This window comes from Sorex araneus, chromosome 6 (genome assembly GCF_027595985.1).
Source record: "Sorex araneus isolate mSorAra2 chromosome 6, mSorAra2.pri, whole genome shotgun sequence".
Lineage (NCBI taxonomy): Eukaryota > Metazoa > Chordata > Mammalia > Eulipotyphla > Soricidae > Sorex > Sorex araneus.
Genome location: NC_073307.1, coordinates 155,517,546 through 155,544,809, shown reverse-complemented (window position 1 = coordinate 155,544,809; position 27,264 = coordinate 155,517,546). Strand labels below are relative to the sequence as shown.

Genomic DNA, 27,264 nt, shown 5'->3' with positions numbered 1-27,264 from the left:
ACAGAGTATGAGATTATTACAACTTTATAGTTTAAAGAAAGAGTATTCTTCTCTCTTCTATTGTTACTTTACCCTCCAAAGAGAGTACTGATTATAGCAAACATAATGGAAATTAAATTTATTTAATAAGAACGTTTCCTAGTCATTTTTGTTTAAAGGAAAACATCATGACTCCTTTCTATACATGTCACTAAACAGTCTATTAATGAAAGTTTTGACATTTATCTTTCTGTTTGAACTCACTGTTCTAGGAAGTAATGTTCAAGATATTAATTTCTGTGCTCAAATAACTCGTACTAGGAACCACGACCTCCTGGATTTTGCATGAATTAAACTCCTCACTAAAAATATACATGGAATGTAGAAACTTACCTTCATGCAGTTAAAAATAAAGGATTAGTCAATTCAAAACAGTCATTCTGGAAGCACTCAGCCACAAATATTGCATATATGATCTTTGAAATATTCACTATCAGATACTGCTCAAAGATTCCAAGGTCTGTTAAGGCAAGAGAAAAATATAAAAAGGAACCCAATATATTCAGTTAGAAATCTGGACGTAAGTCCTGAATTCTCTAGTAATTCTCCTACGCTTTTGACTGAGGTCACCTGTCTTCTCCTTCTTTGTAAAATTAAGAATAAAATGGCATCTCCCACATAATTCACAAAATTATGCCTGTAAATAAAAACTAAGGGAATGTCTAAAAAATACCTTACCAGGGTTTGTAATTTGCAGCAAGCACTATCATCTTCATTTTGAGGTGTTTTCCATGGCTATGACTGTAGGTCCTGCACCAACCCTAGTTTTTTGGTTCGGGTGAGTGGGGGTCAGGGGAAGATCATTCATCAAATAATGGCAATTAGTTGTCAGATGAATAATTTATGACCAGAGGGTCTCAGCACACAGTGTATTCCCTCTCAAATGACATCATATTAAGAGAAGTAAACACATGGGAATTGGATGTTACAGAAGTCCCTGGGTATGTCTCATGGGGACATCCAAGTTCTTTGAGAGGAAGCAATTAAATTGCCTGGGGAATTGGCTAGCTATGTTGAGGGTGCACATGTTTTTATGTTGCTTGTTATTTCTTTTTCTTTTCCACCCTATTTTAGATTTTGGTTTTGTGCCCCGCTCATCTATGCTTGTCTTTTACTCCTGGAGGTATCTGAGGGACTACATTTGGTGCCATGTATAGAACCCAGGTTAGTTGCGTGCAAGACAAATGCTTTACCTGCTGTACTAACTCATTTTTTGTTTGTTTGTTTTTGGGTCACAGGGGTTACTCCTGGCTCATGCACTCAGGAATTACTCCTGGTGGTGCTTGGGGGACCATATGGGATGCTAGGAATCGAACCCAGGTCAGCCGCATGCAAGGCAAATGCCCTACCCGCTGTGCTATCACTCTAGCCCTGCTGTTGTACTAACTCTTTGGCCCCTTTTTATTTTTATTTTATAATCAAAATATAATTTACAAATAATAATCTGCAAAGTATTTAGTGTATATTTATGATTTCAGTTGAATTTATGTGGCTAACTAACCACTTTCCTAATCATCTGACTGGAAATTCTGTCATCTGAAAAAGAACCCTAACTGCTTTTTCTACCCACTACCTCTGACAATCACCTAATTGTTTTTATCCATATAGTTCTGCTTTCCCTGAATGTTATGTTGATAGAATCCCAGTGTATGGTAGCCATTCGAGTTTGGATTCTTTCTTTTAGCAATAGAACATCTGAGAACTTTTAAATTTTCAGGTTTTTTTTTTAGTTATTAGTATGCAATACTGTACATATTTATATGTGTTAGGGGTACATTGTGGTACATTCTTAGCGTTACCTGCATTAATTTCCTAGAATTACCATAAGAAAGGTAGCAAAAACCTTGGTGGATTTTCAACAAAATAAATTGTCACATATTTCTTGGGGTTAGACATCTGAGATAAAGGTCTTAACATTTTGATTCTTTTGATTTCTTGGGATTGTGTGAAAGAAATATTTTCAATGTTAATTTTATGCTATTGTCCCCATAATTTTGCACATTTTTTGACTTCTGTTAAATTCTTTTAGTCTCTATTATCATATTACAGTCTTCCTTTCTGCCTATATATGTCCAAATTTTCTTCTTCATCTTCCTTTTTTTGGTTTTTGGTCTACATCTGACAATGCTCAGGGATTACTCCTGGCTCTGCTCCTTGTCAGAAATTATTACTTCTATTAAGAAATTTATTCCTGGTCGTGCACTGGGGATTGTATGGGATGCTCAAGATTGAATCCTGGTGGGCTGCGTGCATGGTAATTGCTCTACTTTCTGCTCTATCTCTCTGGCCCCAAATTTTGTCCCTTAATGTCCTTCATAGGAACATTAAGTAATTAAATTTAAGGCCTGTCCTACAAATATAACTCCATCATTTTTGAGAGTGCTCAGGGCTTACTCTTGCCTCTGTGCTCAGGGATCATCCCTTACCATGTGTGGTGCCAGGGATTGAACCAAGGCAAGGCAAATGCTCTCCCTGCCTGCTGTATTCTGTCTCTGGTCCCTTCACCATAATCAACTATATATAGAGCTATCTTATTTTAAAATAATCACATTTTGACATTATGGAATATTACTTAAGAATTTTTTTTACCTCAATGCTTTTCAAGGCCTCTCTTGGGGCGAACCCATTCCAGGGCACCCTGTCCTTCACAAAGAAAAGAGAACTCTCCTTGGGGCTCCCACTGGCTTCTCCGGGATGGGTTGTGTTACCACACTGGATGCCTCGTGGTGCCCATGCTCAAGGCCCCTCTCCACTCTTTCAGATGAGCCTCATGCATGAACGAACTGGCAGAGAAACCCAGGTGTGTGGGACCCGGGGCTAAGATTTCCAAGCCTACTCGGATTGGGACTGGGCCTCCTCCTCCCAGATCCTCCCATTTTTCAGTAACTAGTCACCCACAAACTGCCCCCAGCTCCGTGTAATCCCATCAATGGCCAAGATCCAGAGACTTGGCTGCATGACCTCTTATTATCCAGTTCTCTCTCTCAGAGAACCTGACAAGCTCCCCGTAGCATATTCGATATACCAAAAATAGGAGTAGGCCCAGTCCCAATCCAAGCAGGCTTAGAGATCTCAGCCATGGTTCCCGCATTCTTGGCTTCCTCTGTCGGTTTCTTCCTGCGTGGAACCAAAACAATGAAGGATCTCATTCCCCTGACCCTGAAAGAGCCTCCAATGAGTCACAGTTGGGAAGGACGAGTAAAGAGAGGCTGCTTAAATCTCAGGGCTGGGGGCCGGAGTGATGGCACAGCGGGTAGGGCATTTGCCTTGCACGCGGCCGACCCGGGTTAGATCCCGGGCATCCCATATGGTCCCTCAAGCACCGCCAGGAGTAATTCCTGAGTGCAAAGCCAGGAGTAACCCCTGAGCATCGCTGGGTGTGACCTAAAAAGCAAAAAAAAAAAAAAAAAATCTCAGGGCTATGACCAATGGAGATGTTACTGGCGCCCAGACGAGCAAATCGATGAACAACGGGATGACAATGACAGAGTCAGTGACTTAAGAATACAGAGGTGAAAACTAATGATATATGCTGTAAATGGATGAGATTCATATGTGAATTATGTTAAATGAAATAAATTAGATTTATAAGAGTAAATATTATATGATTTTACTAATAAGATTTTTATTACTAAGACTTTCATAGTGATAAAATGTATTTCTAAGGCCTTAGAGTGGCAGTTGTGTTTCACTATAAAGAACATGGGGCAACTGAGGGATAAGTGACATTTAAAAATTTTTTGATGGGCAGAATCTCCTGCCTCAGCTGACTTTCTCTCTCCAGCAGCCGAAAACCTCCAGAACCAGCCACAGCCATTCTCAAGGCGACTTTCCACACGCTCGGACAAGCCTCATGCATGAAGGAACTGACAGAGGAAGCCAGTAAGCGGGACCCATGGCTGAGATCTCCAAGCCTGCTCGAATTGGGACTGGGTCTCCTCCACCCAGATTCCTCATTTTCCAGGAGATTGGCAGTCACCCCCACAAACTGCCCCTGGTGCCATGTAATCTCACCAACCTCCAAGATCTAGAGACTATAAAACAAAGCTCCCAGAAGAAAGCGACACAGAATCTCCCGCCTCCGCACCAGGCTGTCTTCACCGGGGCCCACTAGGAGAGGAAAGGTTGAGTTTCCCTCCCTGCCCCAAGCAGAGCCCCAGCAGCTGAAAACCTCCAGAACCCAGTCACAGCCATGCTCAAGGCCCCTCTCCACACACTCGGCTGAGCTTCACCCATGAAGGAACCGACAGAGGAACTCAGGTATGCAGGAACCCGTGGCTGAGTTTTCCAAGCCTGCTTGGATTGGGACTGGGCCTCCTCCACCCAGATCCCCCCATCAGGTAGCTTGGCAGTCAAACCCACAAACTGCCCCTGGTGCCATGTAATCTCATCAGCAGTCAAGATCCAGTGACTATAAGAGAAAGCTCCCAGAAGAGAGCTGACGCAGTTTTTCCTGGAGCTCTTATACTCTAACCCACCGATGTACCTAAAGCAGCACACATGTGCTTGGTTTTAACATTCTTGCTTGTATTCTCTTATTATGGTGGGAAGATGCTTACTGGTTGGGTGAGTGTTTGAATATTATCTGTAATGAACCATTGAGAACTACTTTATGAAAATAAAATGTATAAAAATCATAAATAAATAAATTCCACAATTAAAATAAATAAATAATTTTGATGGTGTCAAGAACACATGATTATGTAAATTTGTTCATACTCAGAACTGAACACTAAAATGCACCAAAAAATTAATAAATAAATGAGACACATTTTATTTTGGAGTTGTCTGAATCCTAAATTGGGGTGTACAATTCCTTTGTTTTGTTTCATGGGGCTCTCTGTTCCCTCTCTTCTTTCTAATATTTTCTAAATAAAACTATTTAACTTCACTGGAGAAAAGTTAATTGAATAGATGAACAAACAATACCTAATCTAGTAGAACATTTGTCGAGAGACAACAAATATTGTGCTCACCCAACAACCAGATAACGCTTTCATAGTTACTTGCTTCTTCCTTAGAAGGTGAACTAAGGGACCTGCCATTAATCTTCGGGAAACTGATACTCTGGAGATCCATGCCTTTCAAATCCCCCTAGTTTCCTTTCTTTATTTTCTAAAATCCCAAAGGGATTATTTGACATAGTTTATAAGGGAGAGACTATGTACTGAGTCCTTCTGGTAATTTGTTTACTACTCTGATCCATAGTAATTAAAACATATGCTGACATCCTTTCAAACTAAGGGTTGTCTCTGTGTCTGCAACCCATCGACACGGGAAAACCTCCAACATACAAAATAACATTGAATGCAGCTTTTATAATTTTTTAATAACTTGTTTCAAATATTTTTAATTTGCTATTTGCAGCCACAAGTCTGCAGTTATGTCCATGTGTTTGTGATAATATGTCAATCTCTTAAATAAAGAACATTTAGCAAAGGTTAGTGGTAGCACTGTAGCACTGTCATCCCATTGTTCATTGATTTGTTTGAGCGGGCACCAGTAATGTCTCCATTGTGAGACTTGTTGTTACTGTTTTTGGCATATCGAATACGCCACGGGTAGCTTGCCAGGCTCTGTCATGCAGGAGGGATACTCTTGGTAGCTTGCCAGGCTCTCCAAGAGGGATGGAGGAATTGAACCCAGGTCGGCTGCATGCAAGGCAAAAGCCCTACCTGCTGCTCTATCGCTCTAGTTCGGGTTAGTGGTAAGTGGTAGATTGTGTGTGTGTGTGTGTGTGTGTGTGTGTGTGTGTGTGTGTGTGTGTGTGTGTGTGTGTGTGTAGCATACCCTGCAGTGATCAGGGCTTCCTCCTAACTCTACGCTGAAGGATCACTCCTGGTGGGACTTGGAAGACCACATGGGGTGCCGAGGCTCAAACTTGGGTTGACACTTGCAAGGAAAGCACCCTGTCCACTCTATATTCGCTCTGCTATTGCTCCAGCCCCAAGGTTAGTTGTAATTTGATGGACATCTTTGGCTAGTGCTTAGAAAAGAACTTCTTTATACTTTCTTCCTCAAAGAGTTTTGGGCTGATGAATATTAATTTATGATTTTAAGCACTTTTTCAAAAAAATTTAAATATTCCATATACATTTTCAGGATACTTACATGAAAAGGCGATGGCAAAGCTGATGCTGAGTTACTAAGCTCCCAAAAGAATGTTACCAACATTTTTCTTAAATAGTACAGAGCTCTATTATAAAACATGATTTTTTTCTTCGGGAGTTCAGTGATCTTTAACAAGACAGCATGCTATGTAACTAAAGAGGAAGGGTTAAAACAAAAGACAGATGATACTTGAGCAAATAATAATTTGATTCTGTTCTCTATTTTCTCCTGTCTCAATCAGACCCATTCCAAGGTAAATTTATATCAACAATTCCTAACGCAAAGCCGATTAAACACTGAAATATTAGACCGGAATCCATAAAATATATTGAAGAAAACATAGGCAGAGTTTTCTGGAAAACGATGAACTGACCATTTAGTGAGTTCTTTAGTGACCTGACCAGAAAAACAAAGAAAGCCAAAGCAAAAATAACAAACAGAGCTACATCAAGTTAAAAAGTTTTTGCAGGGTTAAGGAAAGTCACGCTAAAATGAAAAGACATGTTACTGAGTGGGAGAAAATATTTGCACATACTACATCATATAAAAGGCTAATATATAAGATTTATAAAGCACTCAGAAAATTCAAAACCAAAAAATTCCAATAACTTCACCCAAAATGAGGATATATAAGCAGATGCTTCCCCAAGGAAGATATAGAGATTGATAGTAGGCATATGAGAAGTGCTCATCACAACTTATTATTATTAGGAAAATGAAGAGCAAAATAACAATAAGATATAATCTCACACCAGTAAGAATGGCATATTTAAAGATATCTGGAAAAAAACTGTTGACCGGGATGTGGTGATAAAAGAACCCTCATTCATTCTGCTGCTCATGAGAACTGTTTCAATCTCTATAGCAACATGGAGATTTCTTGAAAAAATAAGAACAGGACTCCTATGTGACACAGCAATGCCACTTTTTGGCATTTATAACCAAAACACAAAATATTCTATATTCAAAAGGATATATAGACACTTATGTTTATCTCAGGGCCTATATAACAGTCAATATATGGAAAACAACCTAAACATCCAAATCTAAATGAATGAATCAAGAGGTTGTCATGAATCTGCATAAAAGAATACCGTGCAGTTCTAAAAAAGAATGAAATCATGCAATTTACCACTCTACTAATTGAACAAGAGAGTATCATGCAGAGTGAAGTCAGTCAGAAGGAAAGGGACAGATGCAGAGAGATGCTTTCTCTGATAGTGAGACATAAAGACACAGTAGTGGAGCAACTAATGACAAGGGCAGCAGAACTGAATCCACAGAATTGAGTTTATGGGGTAAGGTGGGATAGAAGGGAGGGGCCTTTGGGGCACTGATGGATGAAAGCACGCACTTTGGATGTCACTGTATATTAGAACAAAGCATACATGAAACCATCATTAATAGTTTTGTAAATTATGCTACCTCAATAAAATTGCACTGCACTGTAGCACTGTCCTCCCATTATTCATCGATTTGCTTGAGCGAGCACCAGTAACATCTCCATTGTGAGACTCGTTGTTACTGTTTTTGGCATGTTGAACACCCCATGGGTAGCTTGCCAGGCTCTGCCGTGCAGGTGGGATACTCTCGTAGCTTGCTGGGCTCTTCGAGAGAAATGGAGGAATCGAACCCAAGTCGGCTTTGTGCAAGGCAAATGCCCTACCCATTATCTCTCCAGCCAATAAATGTAGTAGCACTGTAGCACTGTCATCCCATTGTTCATCGATTTGCTCAAGCGGGCACCAGTAACATTTCCATTGTGAGGCTTGTTGTTACTGTTTTTGGCATATCTAATATACCACGGGTAGCTAGCCAGGCTCTGTCATGCAGGCGGGATACTCTTGTAGCTTGCTGAGCTCTTCCAGAGGGACAGAGGAATCGAACCCAGGTCGACTGCGTGCAAGGCAAATGCCCTACCTGCTATCGCTCCAGCCAATAAAATGCAGTATGAAAGGAAAATAAAGAATTTAGACATGATAAATCAATAGCCTATCATTTATTGATTACTTCTTTATGACACAATGTTTTAATAAAAATCTTTTTATCCAAATGTATGAAATAAGCATAAAAATAATACAAATAACCCAAGAGCTGCTGCTTCTTGTAGCCGCAGCTTAAACAGTGGTGCCGAGAGCAAGTGCATCTCGTCGCCTTTTGGGGGCTGGGTGGTGCCCCTCAGGGTGAATTTGGAGGTTCTACATGGCTGGTGTGAATAAATATTATAAAAAATTTAAAAAATAATAATACAAATATTGAACAGACAAAAGGGAATTTCCTTAGATTACATAAAGCTTCTCATGAGGCCATTGCTGTCTTCACTCTACTTCAATATTCTTTGATCCACAATCTCACCCTTTATTTATTTATTTATTTATTTATTTATTTATTTATTTATTTTTGCTTTTTGGGTCACATCTGGCGATGCACAGGGGTTACTCCTGGTTCTACACTCAGGAATTACTCCTGGCGGTGCTCAGGAAACCATATGGGATGCTGGGATTCGAACCCGGGTCGGCCGTGTGCAAGGCAAACACCCTACCCGCTATGCTATCACTCCAGCCCCACAATCTCACCCTTTAATGATATCTATAAAAGGTGGCAAAGTCACTCAGAGTATGCATTTCAAAATATACCCTCTATACTTTTGAATTTACTTCATATTATACATGTAATTTTAGGAAGTAGAAAACATTAAAATTCTGTTTTATTTTTCAAGTTTTAAATTTTTATTGAGTAGTAATTGACATATCACTTGTGAAATGATAGCCAATTCCCAGGTACCATTTTAACATCTGTGAGTATATAACCAGGGAACAGTTAAGAGAGTGTAGCACATACTTTAAAAAAGTTATAGGTTATTTTTATCATGTATATCATAAATTTGTAAACACAAATGCCCTTAGAAACTAGTAACACAGGAAGATGAGTGCAGAGAAAAGTGTTTACTAGAGAATGGTATCCTGCCAAAGGCTACAAATTCAAATTAATAATTAAAAAATAAAAACATGGAGCTTACTAAGAACAGAGCTACAGGCTAGAATTAAGCCCCTGGATCATGGCTTTCAGTTCTTTAGCTATTTGATTCAGTTATGGAGTGAATATGAAATGAACCAGAATGAGTTTCAGAGGAAGTTCTTTCAACTATGAATCAGAGGGCGAAGTAAGCAAGATAGATTGAAAGTTTCAAAATTCTCATGTGAAATAAATAGTATATAATAAAAAATACTGAAGGGCACAGAGAATTTGAAGTAATCCTTTGTATGAGAAAAGGCAAATTAAAGGTGCACCTACTACTCTTCAAATTCATCCTGGGACCTCGTAATGGTAACCACCGACATGGAGATAATCACTATCCAAATTAGGGCAATTTATTAGTATTGTACCAAGAGCTTATGTTCTTAGTTAATGAGAAGGAAGAAAGAGGAAAGAAAGAAAGAAGAAAGAAAGAATATCTGATGAAGAATAACATACTAACTCTATAAGTCTCACAGCAGTAGAGGTCATGCTCAATTAAATCAACTTAATCAGTGGCTGAATAACTAGAAGTACTCCTACGCTAGAGAGAAAGAGAGAGAGGCTGGGGGGAAGTGCTTTCCATAGAGACAGGCAGTGGGTGTGAGGTGGGGGATGAGGGGAGGGACTTGGGGACACTGGTGCTGAAAATGTACACTGGTGGAGGGATGGGTGTTGGAATATTGTATGACTGAAGTCAATCATGAAGAGTTTTGTAATCATCTATTTCGCAGTGATGCAATAAAAAAGGTTTTTTTAAAAAAAGTCTCACAGCAGAGCCATCAAATCGAACCCTTTAAGTGAGAAGGTAATGGTATTATATAGCCAAGATGTTGAATGAAAAAGACCTCCAAGATGCGTGCCAAAAGTAGACTATAGACCAAACATGATGGCCATTCAATACTTGCATTGAACCACAACACCCTAAAGGAGAGAGAGAGAGTAAAAGGGAATGCACCTGCCATGGGCGGGGGTGGGTGGGTGGGGAGGAAGTAGAGGGGGAGTGGGAAGGATACTGGGAACATTGTTGGTGGAGAACGGCACTAGTGGAGGGATGGGTACTCAATCATTGTATGACTGAAACATATGAAATGTAAGCACGGAAGTTTGTAAGTCTGTAACTGTACCTCATGGTGATTCATTAAAAAACAATAAATAAATAAATAAATAAAGTAAAAAGGGAACAAAAAAGACAAAGAAAAAGACCTCCAACCAAGAAGATTCTATACAGCCTTAGAATACTCTATACTTAAATGTACTCTATATCCTATACTGAATATTCTATAAGCTATATAATACTCTATACTCAAAGTAGCAGGAGTGACACAAAACTTTCCATAAATAACATTTCATGGCAACAAAATCAGTTTTGCATAAAATTCAATGGCTTTCTAGAAAAGGCAAGGAAACCTCACTTGGAAATAGTAAGAAACTTCACAAACTTCACATAAAATGTGGGAGGGGAGAAAAGTAATAATTACGGTTTCTAAAAATGAACTTAAGACTTACTTGCTTTAAATTTACTATGGGATATATATATATTATATAGGAAATTTTATACACACATAAACACATACACACACACACACACACACACATACGCTTATATCTCTCTCCATCAACGAGAGTCTTTTTGTAGGCACCAAACATTGGAACCCACACAATGGCCCCGTGAACTGAGGAATAGACAAGCAATCTGTAATATCTAGAAAATGGAATAGTACTCTCAAAACCCAAAAAAAGCTGTGGGTTTTGAGAGTACTATTGAGAGACTTGACTCTCTCATCACCAGTGTTGCTGGATCTTCAATGCATTATGCTAAGTGAAAGAAGCAACACTCAAGGACTACAAATTCTATAATTCCAGTTAGAGACACTTGTGAAAAAACATTATATACACGCACTCATTAAGTGATATCCAAGGGTAGTAGGTCAACAGGTGTGAGAAGGAGTTGGCTGCAAAGAATCCGTGGGTTTTATTTATGTGATGGCAGTGGTTTATAGCTTTGTCAGTAATTGCCTGTATTACACAAAGAAGTGGCTAAATTCACAAAAGTATGGGTTTTGCTGTTAGTAAATTATACATTTATAAATAAAAATAATGCTCAGATATTCATGCTAACCCAGTGATAGTCACATGACCCCCATAGGAAATTAAGGAACAATATTAGAAAGTGGGATAAGTTGCAGCGGATGATCTCCCGGGGAATGGCATCTCCTGAGAGAATCATACCCCTGGAGTTTATACTTGGTTCCCTTGCATTGGCTTACGAAATATCTACCACCTTCTATAATGACGCTACTTTAGCAGGACTTTATATAAGATTGAACGCTCATGTAGTCTTTTAAATGCTGAAACAAGCATCCTCCATACCTGGGCAAATACTCTGAGACTGCAACCATGTCCAGGGAATGCAGTCACAGATAAAAATGATATGGAGAGACTTTAAAATTGTTTCTCAAAATAATTTCATGGCTAATTAGGAAACAAACATATAAATTATGTGAGACAAATACCTTTCTATGTTTAGTTTGCAAATTAGGAAGAGGTAAGCAACTCTTCCAAGGGCATAGTAAGAATTAATGGTGGATTTTAGCACTTAAGTCCAGGCATCTAACCTTTGTGTTTTTCTTGGTTTTTCCTATCCAAGAGAATTTGGAACATTTTGACCACTCCCTCAAGTGTAGCTTTTCTACAATTATCTATGCAAATATTTAATACCTCAATTTCTAACTTACCATTCATTCTTCAGGATTGACTATCACTTCTCTTCAAGGAGCAAGGTAAGTCACTATATTCAGTTTAAAGTATGAGTGCAAGGTATTATTCATGCAGAAGCAGCAGGAAATATATAAATATATGCAATGAATTATTTGAGCACAGAAAAGGATATTTCAGGCATCTTTCTAGAAATAAATTGAGGCTCGAGTACAAAAACTTTTATTCATAGGGAGTTTAGTGATGCTTATAAAAATTTAGCTTCTTCCTGAATAAATCTAATAAAAAAGTAAGAATTGATCCTCTATTGAAGAGTTGCTAATTTCATCTTGCTTGCTATCAGCTGGTCTCCAGTCCAAGGTGACAAAAGATCTGCAAAATGATAAGTCTCTCAACAATAAGGGAAATGAATGAGCAAGATTAAATTGCAGCTAACCTTTCCCTCAAATCTCAACTTTATTATTACTAGCAAATTTAAATATGCAGTTAATGATATAGCTAAGATCACACAAAAGTTTTGAAACCTCTTCATACAACCGATGTAATTATAGAATATCACAAAGTTATACAATTTTCCAATCCTAAATGCACTTAATACTAAAATTAAAATAAATTTGAACATAGTATACATGTTTATGTGTATCACTGTTAGATAAGGATGATCATAAAGCAGAAATTGTTAAAGAAAGTATTGCCAAGTGTTTATATGCACTTTAATTTCACCATGATATCTCTTTTGTCATATTTTCCTTTATGTTTGCATTGCTTTAGGATATCTCATGATTCCTAAATAGCATTGATGGCCAACAGGACAGAAGTGACACAGTTCATCCTGCTAGGGCTAACTGATGCCCCAGAACTACAGATCCCCCTCTTTATAATGTTCGTTTTCATTTACCTCTTCACTGCAGTTGGAAATCTGGGCATGATCATGTTGATTTTCTTGGACTCTCGTCTCCACACACCTATGTACTTCTTCCTTAGTAGCCTTTCCCTGGCCGACTTCGGTTACTCCTCAGCTGTCACTACCAAGGTCATGTCTGGATTGCTTGTAGGAGACAAGCTCATCTCCTACAACGCATGCGCTGCTCAGATGTTCTTCTTTGTAGCCTTTGCAACTGTAGAAAATTACCTCTTGGCATCCATGGCCTATGACCGCTACGCGGCCGTGTGCAAACCACTGCATTACACCACCACCATGACAACAAGCGCGTGTGCACGCCTGGCCATAGGCTCCTACATTTGCGGTTTCCTGAATTCATGTTTCCACGTCGGGGACATATTCAGTCTCTCTTACTGCAAATCTAACGTAATTCATCACTTTTTCTGTGACGTCCCAGCTGTCTTGGCGCTCTCTTGCTCTGATAAACACCTCAGTGAAATCCTTCTTGTTTTTATGTCAACCTTTAATGTCTTTTTTGCTCTTCTGGTGATATTCGTTTCCTACTTTTTCATATTTGTCACCATCTTGAAGATGCACTCGACTCAGGGACATCAAAAGGCTTTGTCGACCTGTGCTTCCCACCTTGCAGCTGTCTCTATTTTCTACGGGACGGTCATCTTCATGTACTTACAGCCCAGCTCCAGTCATTCCATGGACACAGACAAAGTCGCCTCTGTGTTTTATACTATGGTCATCCCCATGCTGAACCCTGTGGTCTACAGTCTGAGAAACAAAGAGGTAAAAGGTGCCTTCAAGAAGATGGTTGAGAAGACCAAGTTTTCCATGGGACTGTGATTTTGATATGGCATGACTATATCACTGTATCACTGTCATCCTGTTGCTCATCGATTTGCTCAATCGGGCACCAGTAACGTCTCCATTGTAAGACTTGTTACTGTTTTTGGCATATCAAATACGCCATGGGTAGCTTGCCAGACTCTGCCGTGTGGGCGAGATACTCTAGGTAGCTTGCCAGGCTCTCTGAGAGGGGTAGAGGAATAGAACCCGGGTCGGCCGTGTGCAAAGCAAATGCCCTACCTGCTGTGCTATCGCTCCAGTCCTTTGATATGGTAGTATACACAAAACCTGGTTTGATTCCCTTCAGTCTTTCCCAGACCATCATTTCATTAGCCCAACACTGTATTTAAACTTCTGAAGTGTATTAAGATTTGCATTCTAATTGCTCCTTTTATCTTAAAAAATCTATTGTCTTCTAAATGAAAAGTATATTCAGAAATTAAATGTCTATATGAAAATGGCTAAGGGGAAACACTAGAAATTTTAGAACCTGCTTGGCAAACTTACAATACTTGATTATTTGTTTATCCCACTTTTGCTTTCTTTACCACATGATCATGAAAACCTGCATGGTAAAAAAAAAATAAGTTAATGTACAAAGGCAGCACATTGAATCAGAAAATTTATCAAAGGAAAATGGAATATGGTTAGTTTAAAATAATAAAGTTGAAGCCAACATATCAAAATAAAGTTAAAATAAAGTTAAAATCAATTTGAAGCCAATATATCAAAATAAATTTGTACCTAAATGTAACAATTTCCTTTGTTGACTAACTGCTGAAGATTTTAAATAGGAGAAAAAAATTCATATACTTTTAAGCAAAAGGATGTGCTATGGTTTATTTTATTGAAACATACAGAAATATTGTATCTTAAATGATCCCAGTATCCTTCCCAGCTCACCCCCCCCATCCACCCCACCTCTGTGGCAGGGCATTCCCTTTTGCTCTCTCTTTCCTTTTGGGTATTGTAGTTTGCACTAGTGGCATTGAGTGACCATTGTGTTCCATCTATAGTTTACATTCGGTTTGCATCTCCCAACCCAAGCTGGTCCTCCAAATCCCCTTGGTGTTTCCTTCTCTATCTGAGCTACCTTTTCCCCCAGCATTTGAGGCCAGCTTCCAAGCCATGGAGTAAACCTCCTAGTCCTTATCTCCACTCATCTTGGGTGTTAGTCTCTTATTATGTTACTTTATATTCCACAGATGAGTGCAATCATTCTATGTCTCTCCCTCTCTTTCTGACTCATTTCACTTAATATGATACTTTCCATGTTGATCCATTTGTATGCAAATTTCATGACTTCATCTTTTCTAACAGCTGCATAATATTCCATTGTGTAGATGTACCAAAGTTTCTTTAACCAGTCATCTGTTCTTGGGCACTTGGGTTTTTTCCAGATTTTGGTTATTGTAAACAGTGCAGCAATGAACATACAAGTGCAGATGTCATTTCGACTATACTCTTTTGCCTCTCCAGAATATATTCCCAAGAGTGGTATAACGGGGTCAAATGGAAGCTCAATTTCAAATTTTTTGAGAATCATCAAAAAATTGTTTTCCAAAGGGCTGAACCAGTCAACATTCCCACCAGCAGTGACGGAGAGTCATTTTCTCCCTATATCCGCTCCAACACCAGTTGCTTTTGTTCTTTTGGATGTGGGCCCCTCTCTGTGGTATGAGATGATATCTCATTGTTGTTTTGATCTGCATCTCCCTGATGATTCGTGATGAAGAACATTTTTTCATGTGTCTTTTGGCCATTCGGATATCTTCTTTGAGAAAGTTTCTGTTTATTTCATCACCCCATTTTCTGATGGGATTGGGCATCTTCTTCTTGTAGATTTCAACTAGTGCCTTGTATATTTTTTCTCATTCTCTCTCTCTTTCTCTCATTTTTGGAGGTTAGGAACATAGAGGAAAGTGCTCACGCTTTCATCCTTGCTATGCTCAGGGGGAGCCATACAATGCCAAAGGCTGAACTTACTTTTTGGCATACAAGCATCCCCTTGGTTCTTTGAGCGATCTCAAATATTGACATTACTTTAGTAAGAGTAAAATTTCAAGATGAAGTCATTACAGATTTTTAAAAATAAATATTGGCCTTATTTTTATATCTATAGTCATCATTCCCAAGGCCATCTAGAATCTTTATATGTTCTCTCCCAGGCATTTTACATTTTTATATTTTTATACTTAGGTCTATGTTCCACTTTGAGTGCATTTTTATGAGTGCTGTAAAGTTTATCTCTAGATAACTTTTTCTTCGCAGGTGGATAGTCAGTTGTTCCAGAATGTAAAGGAGTAGAAGCAGAGTATAGTCCCCTCATTAGATTTCTGTCTTTCCTGGAGCTTATCCCCCTGTACTGTGGGCTTCACAAATATTGCTACATCCACTAATACCCTCACATGAGGGAAAGGTTGGTAGGTGTTGGCTGGAGTTGGGTTAAATCAAATTGAGTATTAGCGATAGCACAGCGGTAGGGCATTCGCCTTTCATGCAGCCAACCCGTGTTCGATTCCTCCGCCCCTCTCGGAAAGCCCAGCAAGCTACCAAGAGTATCTCGCCCGCACTGCAGAGCCTGGAAAGCTACCCATGGCGTATTGGATATGCCAAAAATAGTAACAATAAGTCTCTCAATGAGAGACATTACTGGTGCCCGCTTGAGCAAATCAATGAACAACGGGACGACAATGACCTCTCACCAGATCTGTAGGGTTTCGATGACCAGAAGGTGAGTTCTGAGCATCAAAAGATTGGGCTCTGGTTAACTAGCTTCTCATGAATATGTTTTATTGAGAAGAATAAAGTGCCATAGCATATTTCAAATGATTCCTCCCCACCTTCTTCTGACAAAAAACCAAGGGGGGTTGTAAAAAACTAAAGAACGCCGAGGGGGCGCGTGCACTCGCGGGCTCTCCGGGCGGCTCTGTCTCACCACCCGCGTTCGGTGCTCTGGAACCGCAGTGTGTGGACTGGATCGGGACGGCCGGTGGTCAAGGACAGGCGAAGGAAGAACGAGGACCAAGCTGGTTGCTGATTAGTTACCGTTTATTCAATCTTCAAACTTTCTCATCTCCCGCACTCCCAGCTCCGGCCTCTCTCTGGATCTACTGCTCAACTGCTGCTTCTCTCTGGCTTCTCTCTCTCCTCCCACTTGTCTCTCCCACCTTGCCCTCTAGGCTACAACCAGCCAGGTAGCCAAATCAACATAAGAAAGCCCTTCCTGAGGGCAGGGCACTCCAAAGCCCTTCCTCACTCTTAAGGTTTTTTTTCTTTTCCTTAGTCCAGGAACTTATTAACATCTTAATACTAGTTATTTTTGTATGGACATAGCAAGGGATACATTGAGGCTTGCAAGGCAGCTCTCCTGGCAACATCTTGCCACAGGCTCAGACCACAGCACTCAGGCCAGATTAATCATTCCTCACCCTAGCAGGGTCCAAATCTAGTATCACTGTTTGGATCATGACAGTATTTGTCCATGATCAAGCTCTTAACTTATAGTTAAGCATTAGGCACTTTGGCCAGGCCCATCTCGATGCCAGGGTAGCACACAACTCACCGCTTGCCCTGGGTCCTTCCTGTCCCACGTCGGGACCGTGCTTTGGGGGTGCTAGGAAGTAAGGGCGGCTGAGGCTTAGGTCAAGAGAACAGATGCCCTGGAGGAAAATATCATGTAGAGTCAAGTGACTCCCAGGTTACAAAAGCATAACATTTGTTAAGTCTTCCTGTGTCCATACAAAAAGGACTTGCTCTGACCGCTGTTGGAGAGGATGTGGGGAGAAAGGGACCCTTCTTCACTGCTGGTGGGAATGCCGACTGGTTCAGCCCTTCTGGAAAACAATTTGGACGACTCTCAAAAAATTAGATATTGAATTCCCATTTGACCCAGCAATACCACTGCTGGGAATATATCCCAGAGAGGCAAAAAAGTACAATCGAAACAACATCTGCACATGTATGTTCATCGCAGCACTGTTTACAATAGCCAGAATCTGGAAAAAACCCGAATGCCCCAGAACGGATGACTGGTTGAGGAAACTTTGGTACATCTATACAATGGAATACTATGCAGCTGTTAGAAAAAAGGAGGTCAAGAATTTTGTAGTCAAGTGGATGGGCATGAAAAGTTTCATGCTGAGTGAAATGAGTCAGAAAGAGAGAGACAGACATAGAAAGATTGCACTCATCTATGGTATATAGAATAACAGAGTGGGAGACTAACACCCAAGAACTGTAGAAATAAGTACCAGGAGGTTGACTCCATGGCTTCGAGGCTGGCCTCACGTTCCGGGGAAAGGTCAACTCAGAGAAGCGATCACCAACTACATTGTAGTTGAAGGCCATGTGGGGGAAGGGAGTTGCGGGCTGAATGAGGGCTAGAGACTGAGCACAGCGGCCACTCAACACCTTTATTGCAAACCACAACAGCTAATTAGAGAGAGAAAACAGAAGGGAATGCCTTGCCACAGTGGCAGGGTGGGGTGGGGGGGAGATGGGTTTGGGGAGGGTGGGAGGGACACTGGGTTTACGGGTGGTGGAGAATGGGCACTGGTGAAGGGATGGGTTCCCAAACTTTGTATGAGGGAAGTATAAGCACAAAAGTGTATAAATCTGTAACTGTACCCTCACGGTGATTCTCTAATTAAAAATAAATAAATTAAAAAAAAAAAAAAGGACTTGCTCTGAATAAACTATGCAAAGGACTCAAGGAGAAGAGAAAAACATTATTTACAAGTCAACAGAACACCAAGAAAGAAGCTACAAATAAACAAAGAGGAATAGGAGCACTGTAACGGGAGTAACCCAATAAACCTAAACTACTGAGGCTATGTTATCCTACAGGGGGTATTTTTTTTTCTGTTGAAGAGGAGGGCAAGTTAAGAGTCAAGAACTGAAGGGCAGGTTAAGGGTTAGCCGCTGAAGTTGCCCTTTGTAACTACTTGACTGCTTTGAAAGATGTCTTCAGGACCTGCCGCTGGGCAGGACTCTGTCACCAAATGGGCCAACAAACTGCCCTAGGAACATTTGCAGGGAAATAGTTAACAGTCAACAAATGTTTAGATATGCAAATCAAGTGACCTATGTGTGATCCCCTTTGATATATAGATGTGATTCCCTTTGATATGTGAGATTTTCATTTCTCCCCCAAAAGGGTATAAAAACAGCTAGCTTTTTGAGTTCGGGGCCTTCAGTTATGCCACGCTATTGAGGCACAATTGAAGGTCCCAATATAGCTATATTGGCTTAAATAAACCCCATGCATTTGCAGAAAGAGTTGTCTTGGTTTTGTTCTTTTATCTCTCCGAGCCTCCCCCAGGCAGAGATCTGCCGCCCCTAACACTGTAATATACATTGAGAGGGGCTGGAGCGATAACAGATAACAGAGCAGGTAGGGCGTTTTGCCTTGCACACAGCTGACCAGGGTTCAATTCCTCCGTCCCCCTGGAGAGCCTGGCAAGCTACTGAGAGTATCCCTCCTACAGGGCAGAGCCTGGAAAACTCCCTGTGGCGTATTCGACATGCCAAAAACAGTAACAATAAATCTCATAATGGAGACATTACTGTTGCCCACTCAAGCAAATTGAAGAGCAATGGGATGACAGTGATACAGTAACAGTGATACATTGAGATCCAGGCTAAGCTCTTGAGGTAAATCCAGAGAAAAACCCATTATCCCTGGACCCCCAGGTCCTTAACACTCAGCTGATGGTTGAGCCTGTAATAGTGTAGTTTACGATTTCCTATTCTGGTGTTTGTTCCTTTTGTATTTCTTCTAATAAGTGTCTCCATTCACATATCTGTCTTTCTTTTTGGGCCTTCATTTTGTTTTGTATTCTGTTTTGTCTTAAATCCCAGAAGAATTGTTGTTGTTGTTTATTTTTTGTCTAGTGTTTTTTTTTTTTTTTTTTTTTGCTTTTTGGGTCACACCCAGCGATGCTCAGGGGTTACTCCTGGCTCTGCACTCAGGAATTACTCCTGGTGGTGCTTGGGGGACCATATGGGATGCCGGGGATCGAACCCGGGTCGGCCGTGTGCAAGGCAAACGCCCTACCCGCTGTGCTATCGCTCTGGCCCTAGTGTTTTCTTATTGTTAGCACAGGGTGGTAGGTTATAGGCTCTTGTATGCAGAACTATGTACTGAAGTCAACTTATTCCCAGTACTTTCTGAATTAATTAGATAATCATGTTTTTATTCTATTTTGTTAAATAGACATCAGTGTGATGACAGAATTACAGAAATGAAGTATTTAAACCCCACAAATACTGGAAGTTAGCAATACCATATGCATCAAATCCCTTTATGACAGCTCCCCCCCCAGTCTAGTTAAGAAACTGTACAAAGATGAAAACACCCATTTAACATGAAAAAAAGCCTATTTTATTTTTTCTACATCAATGCCAAAGCATAGTCAGCTTTCACAGAGATAGCCTTCACCTGTGAATTCTCTCTTAGGAAAAAGGAATGGAGAATTCATCCACAGTTCTTGATGTTTTTCACTAAATTGTTCTAAGAAAATGCTCTATGCAACTTGTGGTCCAGGGAGTTTGTGATGGGAGATGGCACTATGCGGAGTTTAACACAATTTCACACAGTACTGAACTAGGGTGAAGGGAGAGAATCACGAATCACAAAATCCCCGTTAATCGTCGATTTCTCGAGCAGGCTCAGTAACCTCTCCATTTGTCCTTTCCCTGAGATCTTATCTCTCTTGGCATGGCCCTCTCAATGATGTTGCATTGGAGGCTCTTTCAGGGTCAGGGGAATGGGATCCAGCTTGTTACTGGATTTTGCATATGAATACACCATGGGAAGCTTGCAAGGCTGTCCCATGTGGGCAGGAAACTCTCAGAAGATTGCCAGTTTCTCCCAGAGGGAGAAGTAGGTTACAAGATATCACAGCCCACAAGCTGCTGGGAGCTTGCTTTTAAGTCTCTGGGTGCTGACCCTTGATGGGATTACACACACCTGGGTTCCTCTGCCGGTACCTTCATGTGTGAGGCCTGTCCGAACGTGTGGAGAGGGGCCTCCAAGCATGGCTGTAGCTAGGTTCTGGTGGTCTTCAGCCGCCAGGAGCTCTGCTCGGGGTGGGGAGGGAAGCTGGAGCCCATCCCCTCCGACGGCCCCCGGGGAAGACAGCCAGGCCTGCGGACAAGAGACTCTCTGCTATTGGGAGAGAAGGGAGAGAGAAGGGAGAGAAATGTAGAATATATCCAACATTTACAGTTCAAAATGCAAAGTATTGTAATCCAATAAATATCCAAAGAAAAAGAGCTGTGCGGTTGATTGAAATTGATATCACTCTGTGAGACTCAGAGAATGTGTACATTATTTTTTTTAGGAGTAAGAAAAAGGAATTGAGTGTTCACTCATTACTGAAGTGCCCTGAAGTGAAGGAGAAAATGTCTTAACAGAGCTAGAATAGTTATGTGAGATTGGAAGAATAAGCATAAGACTTTTGCAGTAGCGGCAAAGAGGAAAAGAATGAACACATCCAAAAAAAGACTTAAGAAGTCTTTAAGTCTTCAGGCTAATATGCTGAAATGTAATGGCAAGAGTGGACATTTTTGCCTTATTATATACTTTAGAGGAAGATCTCACATTTTTCACTATTGAGGGTAAAGGTAACTATGGATTTGGAATCTGTGATCTTATGTTGAAGCACATCCCTCTATGTCTATTCTGATGGGCACATTTTAGAATGAGAATTATTCATTCAATGAGAATTATTCATTCTCATTCAGAATGAGAGAATGAGAACATATTCCTCAAATGCTTTTTCTATATTGATTAATATTCTCCTGGATTTAAATGAATTGGTGAATAGAATGCAGTTTCTAGAGAGTGACTTAAGGATCCAGAGGAATAGTATAAGGGTTAAAGTGCTTGTTTTAGGTAATCAATACTGGTTCAATCCCTGGCACCACATGGTTCCCTGAGTACTTGTGTGAATAACACCTGAACGAGCTGGGATTAGCCCCCAAGCTGTGCCAGGGGTGACACCTCCAAAATAAAAAACTCTATAAAATTGTGACTTAAAGACAGACTTTGATGAAGGGTCAGCTTTTATAGCTATCACCACAATAACATTAAACCTCAACTACTATTGCAACAAAGGAAACAACTGAAGGCTAGTGTTTCTTCTACCAGCATTATCAGCTTCTTCAGAATTCCACCATCTAGAGCTATTGCATTGTTTCTGCTTAGTGTTACTGAGATTGGAACATGTGGGGAAACAGATTGTACAAGCACAATAGTCATAATTCATCTATTTGTATGTCTTGATTTATAAAACTATAAATATTAATGTCAACCATAAAGCACATCAGATAAATGCTGCATACTGTTTAATAATTTTTACTTTTGGTAATTGTTAATCTTATCAGTGAAGCCGTAAGAATTACATGATATTGCCAAAAGTAGATAATAGAACAAACATGATGAATTCTCAGTGTCTGTGTTGCAAGCCATAATGCCCCAAAGTAGAGAGAGAGTATGGGGAATATTGTCTGCCATGAGGCAGGGGGAGGGTGGGAAAAGGGGGTATACCCAGTATATTGGTGGTGGGAAATGTGCACTGGTGGAGGGGTGGGTGTTTGATCATTGTGAGATTGTAACCCAAACATGAAAGCTTGTAACCATCTCACAATGATTCAATAAAATAAAAAGAGAAACAAAAGAATTACATGATATTATTATTATCTTATTTATTACAAAAGTAAGTGGGAAGTTTTAAGCGAAGCAACTTAGATGCACAGAATGTCATTGTGTTACTTGCCTAATGTCACTAAAGTATATGTCTTCTGGGGAGTTAGTGCTCAAAAAACAGTGCAAATAAAAATATAGAGCAATATAATCTTCTGGACAAACATTTTGAGAACCAAAGTGTGGTGGTAAGTGGCAGTTTGAAAAGAAAAGATTTGCCCCCAAGTCCCCAAACCAAAAAAAAAAAAAAAAAGAAACCAAAATCAAAAATCAAACAAACAAAACAATGCCATCCTAAAAAACAAACAAACAAAAAAAAACAAAAGCCAACTCTTTGAGATGCTTAAGAGTAAATATAATCATAAAATCAAATTAAATTAAAATATAAAGAAATTTATGTACCAAGTTCTATTAAAGAATTATTATTAAAGAATTTAGTCTTGTTGCTGGTAGATATTTTTATTTAGAATTCAAATTAATATTTTTTAAACTTAAAAATTTATTGAGGGTTGTGATTGCCAATACTGCTAATAATAGTTTCCCATGTACATAATTCTAATACCACTCCTCCCTCCCTGTAAAGACCCCAGCATTCCTCCCTTTCAACTTTCCCCAAAAACCTTAGTTATGTTGATCACATCTCTTGTTGTGCTGCTTTTTGCCCTTAATTAGCTGTAAACATTTTAAATGTTTACAAAGCCACTTCAGAAAATAGGTTAAAATTTTCTTGTTCAAGTAAACATATGTGTATAATATTACAAACCCTCCAATTTGAATACATATGTGTTTATATATATAAAATTAAAAGTCACATTAACTTTATTTGTATTTATTTATTTGTTTATTTATTTTTATTTATTTATTTTTAATTTATTTTTTATTTTTTTTTGCGAGCTGCAGGTGTTTATTGCGTCCTAGAGCGGGTGGGGAGGCGAGACGGGCGGGCAGCAGCCCGGGGCGGGCAGAGTGGACGGCGAGCGGCGCTTCCCTCTCCAGTGCCGGGGCCTGTGCCGGGCCCTGGGGCCTCACGCGCCGTCCCCCTTCAGGACGGGCAGCAGCTCTCTGTTCTCCGTCAGCTCCTTCACGAAGTCCAGCCCCCCGCGACGAGCTCCCCCTTGACATAGAGCTGGGGGTACGTGGGCAAGTTGGAGTATGCCTTCAGCCCCTGCCGCACCTCCTCATCCTCCAGGATGTCGAAGGTCTCGTAGTCGCCGTTGAGGATCTCCAGGATCTGTCTGCTGAATCCACATCTGGCCTCCTGCTTGTTCCCCTTCATGAAGAGCATCACGGCGGCCTTATTCGTCAGCACCTTGAGCCTCTCCTCCAACTTGGGCACTTTGGGGCAGATGGTATCGAGTTCCGAAGACGCTTCCAGTTCCTTGATGATGTCCAGCCCCCCCCCCCACCCCGCCCTGACGAGCTCCCCCGAGACTTAGAGCTGCGGGTAGGTGGGCCAGTTGGAGGAGGCCTTCAGGCCCTGCCGCACTTCCTCGTCCGAGAAGATGTCGAAGCTGCTGAACTGGATGTTGTGCCTGTTGAGTATCTCCACCATCTGCCTGCTGAAGCCACAGTGGGGCTCCTGGGGCGTCCCCTTCATGAACAGCATGCAGGGGGCCGCGTGCGTCAGCTTCTTCAGGCGCAGGCTCAGGTCCTCCTGGGGGCGCTGCTCACTGCCCGGCGGGAAGGAGCCGCTGGCCGCGTGCCGCTCCACCTTTTTCGCCAACTCCGGGGTGTATAAAAATAAAAAGAAAAGGCGTGGGCGAGGGTAGGGGGACGCGTCACCGCACCGAGCCAAGCAGGGCCTAGGGCAGCAGCTGTCTCTCCCGCCACCCGAGTTCGGTAGCCTCCGGCCGCTTCCCCCACCCCGGGGAGGTTGATGGCGAAGATGTGGCAGGCGAAGGAAGGAACGGAGCCATGATGGTTGGTCTCACTTGCAGTTTATTCCAATCTTCCCTCTATACACTCTCCCTCCTCTATACCCTTTCCGCCCCTCACCTTCTCTCCGAACCCCTTTTATTGATCATGGCCCTTCCAAAGGGCGCAATACATTGACGTCACCAAAGGCACCAAAAGATCTTACAGGAAGAACATTGAGGCAACATAATTCTCTTGTATCTGTAGGCCCTTAATCTAGGCCCCCCGGAAAGAAGATACAAAACCAAAACCGAAGCCCTCTTTGGGCTGAAAGCACTCGGATTTACATCCCAAAGACCAGGCTGGGCTGCAGCAAGAAATCTACATTGTCAATTACAAACTAGACAGCACCTGAAATTTACATCCCAAAGACTAGGCTGGGCCAGAGCCTGGAATCTACAATGTCAAGTCAAGCCTGGCTAGCACCTTAGATCTGCGGGTCAAAGATCAGCTAGGTTTCTGTGACAAAAGGTTTCTGACAAAACTCCAGAAGGCAGCTGGAAAAGGGGACCATGCAGCTGGTCGTGGCACCATCCAGCTGGTCGATTTTCTGCGAATTCTTAAAGAACAGGAAGGTGGGGACAGAACTAATCCCGTATTTCTCAGAGTCTTCAGGTACAGCTTCAGCCTCCAGCCTCAACGAAGGACACCTGGGTGTGCTCCTTGGCCAGCTCGGCCATCACGGCGTTCATCTGGGTGCACTGCGGGGCCCATGGTGCCCAGAAGTGGACAACCAGGAGGGACCCCGCCTTGAGGCTCAGCAGCTCCTTGAAGCGCCCCGCGGTCCCGGCCTCCAGCACAGCCGCCGCCTCTGCTGCCCCCACCGCCATGATGCCACCGCCGGCCTATTTATTTATTTTTAATTTAAAATTTCTTTTAATTTGAATCCCATACTCATGTCAGTTTATCTCCCACCATCCCCCTAAAGTACCCCCTCTGCAGGCTTTTCTTTTTTCTCTTTTCTTTTTTCTATTTTATCTCTCTTTCTCCTTTTAGGCATTATGGTTTGCAATACTGGTGCCAAGAGGTGATTGTGTCTGTTCAGGAAGTTCAGTATTTTTTTTTTTTTTTTTTTTGCTTTTTGGGTCACATCCGGCAATGCACAGGGGTCATTCCTGGCTCATGCACTCAGAAATTACCCCTGGCGGTGCTCAGAGGACCATATGGGATGCTGGGATTCGAACCCGGGTCGGCCGTGTGCAAGGCAAACGCCTTACCCTCTGTGCTATCTCTCCAGCCCCAGGAAGTTCAGTATTTTTATAGGGAAGGCACAGCTTTTTCAACTGGATGGCAGCTTTGGAGTGTGGACGTGACTGCTGGGCCTTCCAGAAGTACAGGGAGGTGGGGGGAGGTAGCCGCTCTGATGTGCCCATGATTATTCAGCCATGGGCGGGTTCAAGATTATGTGTGGCTTTAGATTTCTTTTGAGATTTATTCATGGGTCCCTGAAGCAAGGTTAGTGGAAGAGCTTAGATGGTGGCCCGGAGTTGGTTTGTGGGCTTGACTTCTAGGGCTTCTGGGAGCTTAGGGAAGTGGGGGGGAGGTAGCCCATCCCAACTCTAAGAAAGCCTGGGGATTTCAGTCACAAAACCCACATAGCTGCATTTTCAGCAGGTTAATTTCTCTGTGAGGTCTGTCTCTAGATGGTGGGTTCCACCCAGGAACGTGGCAGTGATTTTGGATAGTGGGACAAAGTGCTGAGGGGGGCTCTGTTTGGGTGGGTGGGCACTGGTCTAACCTGTTGTCCACCCCCATGTGCCCCAGATTATTCACCCATGCATAGATCCAAGAAGATGTGCTGCATATTTTATATTTCTTTCAAGATTTGTTTTATGAATCTTTGGAGAAAGGCTGACTCAGTGAGCTTTATGGTAGAGCAGGAGGTGGTTTGTGGGCACACACCTAAACTTAGGTGGTTTAATTTCTTGGAAACTTTGCCCCTGAGTAGTTGGAGTCCAGACAGAGGTATAGTGGTGATTTTGGGGTGTCTGGGAGCCAGAGGACACCACCAGGCTGCTGATGCTCTCACCTGTCTGGTACAGGTTGACCCACTGGCAGCGTGATGCCTTCTGGGCCCAAGCAGTGATGGCAGCAGTGGGACCAGGACCGAGGCCAGGGCAGCTACAGAGTACCGCTTGGGGCACTCTGGGCAGGCAGCAGCCAACGATTCAACAGAACCAGACTAGTGGGCACACACCCCAGTTCTTGGGTCTGGTCTCCAGCCAGCTGGTCCTCAGGGAGATTTTCCTCCATGTTATGCTGCAAGGGGCACTCTTTCTGAGATGTACTTGGGGGCACTGCAAGTGCCCTGAACCGTGGAGCAGAGGCAGAGGGTTTTTAGTCTTGGTGAGGCTTCTGGGCCCAAAGTGGGCATCCCGCAGGGTGCAAGTTTCTGGAGCTGCTCAGCCATCCAAGCTAGTTGCTCATGGCAGAAACCGGGGGCGCCACGCAGTTCCAGTTGGCCTTGAAAAGCGCCTTTTTTAATTATTTATTTTTATTTACTCTTTAAATGTTGGAGTACTGCTATTTATTCAGCCATTGATTAAGCTGATTGAATTGGATATGAACTCCACATTCCTTAAAACAATTTTTTTAAAATTAGATATCCGTGAGATAGACTATTACAAAGCTGGTCATGATTGGGCTTCAGTCATACAATGGTCCAGCTTGACCCATCCCTTCACCAGTGTATATTTCCCACCACTGGTGTTCCCTGTTTCCCTACCACCATACCCTAACCCCCACCCCCAGCCCCAGGCTCCCTCTATGGGAGGCGCTTTCCTTCTTGCTCTCTCTCTCTCTCTCCATTTCCTTTTGTACATTATGGTTTATGGCTGAAGTGACAGCACAGCGGGTAGGGCGTTTGCCTTGCATGCGGTCCACCCGGATTTGATTCCTCCATCCTTCTTGGAGAGACTAGCAAGCTACTGAGAGTATCTTGCCTGCACAGCAGAGTCTGGCAAGCTACCTGTTGCCTATTTGATATGCCAAAAAAAGTAACAAGTCTCACCATAGA

The 27,264-nt window shown here is 41.8% G+C and overlaps 1 protein-coding gene, 1 non-coding gene and 1 pseudogene across 2 annotated transcripts; 2 read left to right on the top strand and 1 right to left on the bottom strand.

Annotated features, from left to right (window-relative positions):
- The first annotated feature begins 8,223 nt into the window (after positions 1-8,223).
- On the top strand, positions 8,224-8,356 carry LOC129406319 (small nucleolar RNA SNORA68). Its single transcript, XR_008630928.1, has one exon. It is a non-coding gene; the product is annotated as a small nucleolar RNA SNORA68 (small nucleolar RNA).
- A 4,323-nt stretch (positions 8,357-12,679) lies between these two features.
- LOC101550544 (olfactory receptor 5B2-like) lies at positions 12,680-13,621 on the top strand. Its single transcript, XM_004620469.2, has one exon. The coding sequence runs from the start codon at positions 12,683-12,685 to the stop codon at positions 13,619-13,621; it is 939 nt and encodes a 312-aa protein (XP_004620526.2). The 5' UTR covers positions 12,680-12,682.
- A 9,738-nt stretch (positions 13,622-23,359) lies between these two features.
- LOC129406029 (glutaredoxin-3-like) lies at positions 23,360-25,078 on the bottom strand (annotated as a pseudogene).
- Between the last annotated feature and the right edge of the window lie 2,186 nt (positions 25,079-27,264).

Coding starts and splice junctions, on each gene's coding strand:
- LOC101550544 (XM_004620469.2), top strand. CDS start 12,683: ATGGCCAACAGGACAGAAGTGACACAGTTCATCCTGCTAGGGCTAACT.